The 4,965-nt window shown below is 34.3% G+C and overlaps 1 protein-coding gene across 1 annotated transcript in view; it reads right to left on the bottom strand.

Annotated features, from left to right (window-relative positions):
* The window catches only part of abhd8a (abhydrolase domain containing 8a), a 16,659-nt gene continuing 11,694 nt past the window's right edge, over window positions 1–4,965 (bottom strand). The window contains exon 5 of the mRNA XM_082173098.1: window positions 1–2,982. Coding sequence (XP_082029224.1) covers window positions 2,731–2,982 — 252 coding nt within the window. The 3' untranslated portion in view covers window positions 1–2,730. The remainder of the gene's footprint in view (window positions 2,983–4,965) is intronic.

The following is a 4,965-nucleotide window of genomic DNA, read 5'->3' as shown; positions in this document are numbered from 1 at the left end:
ATTTAATGCATCCTTGCTGAAAAGTATTAATAATAATAATAAAAAAAGGTAACACTTTATTTTACAGTGTCCTTGTTACATATGTTACATGTAATAACAGTAAATTCTGCATAATTACATGCAACTAACCCTCAACCAAACCCTAATCCTATCCCTAACCCTATAGCAAGTACATGTAGTTGCTTAATATTACTCGGTACTTAAATATATAATTACACTGTAACAATTCCACCTTAAAATAAAGGGTTACCCTTTATTTTAAGGTTTCTTTGTTACAGTGTAATTATATATTTAAGTACAGAGTAAAATTAAGCAACTACATGCACTTACTATAGGGTTAGGTTAAGGGGTTAGTTGCATGTAATTATGCATAATTAATAGTTATTACTATAGTAACTACATGTAACAATGACTCTGTAAAATAAAGTGTTTCCAAAAAACCTTATTAACACCAAACCTTTGAACAATAGTGCATTCTTTTAAATTGCCCAAATTTTCATTTTTATTTTTAACGCAGCACATCAGCTCATTGTCTGTGTCCAAGTATTATTAATATAATAAATATCTAAAAGTGTGGATTCGACATTGTTAAAATGATAAGTGGGACATTTGTTAATTACATAAATACCTGAAAATGTGTCCACCCCTTCATCCGCTCTGACACACAGGGGATGTTCGACTGCTCGGGTTGCATAAACGCTCAATGAGATCTCACGATGTCTCAGTCATCTCTCAATGACCGCAAGGGTCACACGGACCAGACCCGCTGTTCTCAATCCAGTTTGCTCTCGACTACTGTTGCCATGGTAACCGACCGGAGGCGTTATTCTTTTGCATAGACAGACAGACGGTCTGTCCTATTTAGCAAATGCGTTGTCATCACATTGCACATGATTGAATCAACCTGATGATCAGACTTTCGTGCAGTTCTGTATATGAATGCACTGATACTACTATAGCTTATATCCTGTTTTTCCTCAGCACCATCATGTCATATTGTGGCCGGCAGCATCATTATAACTCTCTCTCTCTCACCGTGTTTCTGCTCTAATGCCCGACTTTCTAGTTGCTAAGAGACGAACAAAGTGCCAACTGGCATGAAATCTCTCCCATTGCGACGGTCGATTTCCATGTGATGTTTTTGCTTGTCCTTCATGTGAACCAACATCTGTTGCTTTGTTGTTAAATTCATACAGTTTTGTTTCAAGTGAAATAATGTGTAGCTAAGCATGAGTTCGTTTACAGTATGTAATCTTCCAAGGAGTGTTTTAACAGAATTCAGTATTGTATACGTCTGCGCTCGCTCTTAAACTCCAAAGCGATGGATTTGCTTTATAAGGGAAGACGTGTTAAAATGTGTTGATTTTCAATATATTGGTACTTGTATATCGCATAATATGAACACGGACTCTGTACAAACGTCCGTTAAAGTCAACATGAAAGCGACCCTTTTATTACAACACATTTCTAATCACATTGTGCACAAAGTAAAATCTGGTCTTCTTTGTAATCGTACTGGTACAGTATACAACACACAATATGTCTTATTATTGAAGTGAAATGGGTTGAAAACAGGGCTTGACATTAACTTTTTCACCGAGTGGTTTTACTAGACACAATTTAGACTTTGATACCATGGAGAAAAACTCCCATAAAGATATTTTTTAATATTATCTCATAATTTGGCTGCAGGAATATTAGGCTGCTGTCACTTTAAGACCTGATGCACGGATCCATTATACTGTTACACGTGTGTTTTCTTTCTCAACTGTTACATTCACTTAAACATAACTGACTGTGTTTACGTGAATACACGCAAAAACTGGCATTTTGACATTATTTTGTGTGTGTTTGACTGTTTAAGTGCAATAAGCAACGAAATAGAACTCAGTTTAGTACTGAGAAGTGGCTTTATGTGGGTGTTTGAGCACAAAATCTGCGAGAATGAGTAAAATTATGCGCAATCCCACGGGGAAATTCAAGCCCTGTAACGGCAACAATATTCATCTGGAGCAAATGAACCGAGTGAGTGAGTGGAGGCGGGTTTGTGTATCTATTCTGCGGAAAAATGAGTATTGGAAGCGTTTCACATATTTCAGTATCGATATGTATAGAAAAATCGATATGTTTGACAACACTACATTGCGCTTAGTTTATCATTTCAAATGCCTGTTTATTAGACTACTGAAATTGATAAATGTATATATTATAATATTCAACTCGCCAAAGTGTCTAATAGAAGTGACCGCGTTACACGCCACTGATGCAAACAACCGCATGTGTTAATGTCAAGCCCAGGTTGCAAACATTTCATGTTGACTTTAAACACTCTCTTGGTTTGGATTGCAATAGTTTTTTTTTATCCCCTCATATCTTTCTCATAGTTCAGTCCCGCCTGGACACCAACGCTTGAACACACTTTGATTTCGGACATCCAGTCCTTTTTGTTTAGACAGCACAAGAAGGAAAGATATTGTCCAAAGGTAGCAGAGAGATACAAAGGCATCGTGATGTCATAAACCACCATCATTGGTTTAAAATCAGCTGCTTATTTTCCCCTCGTCGCTAATTCTCACCGAGAGTCTCTTTGAACGCGTGATTCTTTCTCACTCCCGCCTCGACACCCGCAAGGACCATCTGACCAAAAATCAGCTCTCAGCCAAGGTGACGGTTTCAGCCTGCCATCAACAGCCTTCTGATTGCTTTACCCCAAAAATGTCAATCATCAGGTTACTTGTTAAGGGGCTTGTTGACCTTGGGAGTCCCTGTGATGTTGCCGTTGGCGACAGTGAGCGTCTGGACGGGTGTGACGTTGTTGACTGTTGTCTGGTCGGCTGTTACCTTGGTAACCGTGTTCTTTTTGGAATCGTCAGGTTCCCAGAGGAAGAACTCGTGCAGGAGCGTGTTGACCGTTTCGGGACATTCCATCATCACCATGTGACTGCCTTCCTCGATCACTTTCAGGAATGCAAACAAGAGGATCTGAAATAAAGACAATTTACATTTTGAAAAATATACATTTTCTGAAGTATTATATTATGTGTTTATTAAATTGTAGAATATTTTATATTATAGCATTTATATATAAATCACATAACATAAATATTTTTTAAACCTTTACATACCTTACAAAAATATATTTTTATAATGTATTTATATAGATATTATTTTAATATAGGCCTAATAAAGAAATCAAAAAGTCTATATTTATTATATTTAAAAATAAATAAATACGCACGTGCACACACACACACATATATATATATATAGACATGTATTTGTAAATGTTTATGTAAATAATGTATTTATAAAATATAACATTTTAATGTATATGTATTTACAATTTATTCTAATTTCTAATAAATAAATAATGCAATTAAATAGTTAATAGTAATAAAATGAAAAATATTATAATAAAATGAAAAATGAAAAAAAGACAATTTAAATACTAAAATATTTTTTAAATGTATTTTGTCAATTTTATTTGAATATAATAAAGAAATTGAAAAATAAATATTTGCTATTAAATTTGTTTAAAAATAAATACGCACATTATATACACACATATTATATATTTTATATATAAATATATAAGGCATGTATTTGTAAATGTATATGTAAATAATGTATTGATAAAATATTTATGTATAATGCGTATATAATTTAATCTAATTTCTAATAATGAATAAATAAAATAATAATACAAGTATAATAAATATATTATAAGTTATAATTATTATAATAAAAATTAATTAATCTAATTTATATGCAAATTACATTTAAATACTATATAAATAATACATAATATTCATATATATATATATATATATATATATTAATTCCATAGAAACGATCAAAAATATTTAAATTATATATATCAATTATAAAACTTATGTTAAACTTTTAATTTTTTTGTATGTTTGTATATCAGTGATGATCAGACAATCAGTCTTATGGTTTGAGCTAAACATTGTATTTTCTTTTTTTTCTTTCTTTCTTTCTTTTTTACATTTGTGGCCTGCAGGAAGCCCTAACTGACGTCAGCAAGAGTTCAATGAGCTGTACAATGAGACGCCATTGTTTGATTCAGAGCACATCTGCATGAGGACATGTGTAACGCTCTTCTCATGAACAGCCCATTACAGCACAGAGACACTCTTGTGTTGAAGAGTCATGAGTGAGCCAACATCACACACACACACACTGACTGCAAGCAAAGACTGCATCCTAATTCACATACTATTCACAAGATTATATTTTTTTGAGTCTCACAAAAAATGTTATGTGCTAACCTTTTACCACAAAATCAAAAACATTATTGTTCAGCTTGAATGATGCGAAAACACATCTAAAATGGGGAAAAGCTGTGCGATTGACTAAGAAATCAGGGGGCATTTGCATAAACATAGCCATTATGTTGAGAAATAGAGTGTAACTGGATCTGGAAATATATATTTTTTTCATTAATTTTTCCCATAGGGATTTTAAAATAGATTGTTAAAGAGTCATGAAACAAGCCAAGCCACTACAGGGTGAATCACAACAATACAAACTTTGATTTGAAGCAAAGTTTGGTCCCACTTTATATTAAGTGGCTTTAAAGGTGCTCTAAGTGATGTCACGCGTTTTTTAGGCCAAAACATTTTTTGTCACATACAGCAAACATCTCCTCACTATCCGCTAGCTGCCTGTCCCCTGAACACACTGTAAAAAAACGCGGTCTCTGTAGACACCACAGGCTCCACAAACGGCAACAAAAACAAACTGGGCTCACCCGCACCACGAAACACAACAAACAGTGCTCCAGCCAATCACCGACAAGAAGTATTTGAGGGGTGTGGTTTGGGGGGTTAGTGCGCGTGCACATGAAGGGGGTGTGTGGAGGAGAGAGAAGCATGAAGAGGGAAGTTTGAATTATAGCCGACACACGACTAAAGAGACGACGTTCCGATGAACAAATTGCAA

Source organism: Leuciscus leuciscus, assembly GCF_965113295.1.
Source record: "Leuciscus leuciscus genome assembly, chromosome: 6".
Lineage (NCBI taxonomy): Eukaryota > Metazoa > Chordata > Actinopteri > Cypriniformes > Leuciscidae > Leuciscus > Leuciscus leuciscus.
Note: the sequence above shows the minus strand (reverse complement) of the source record. Positions and strands in the feature narration are given on the sequence as shown.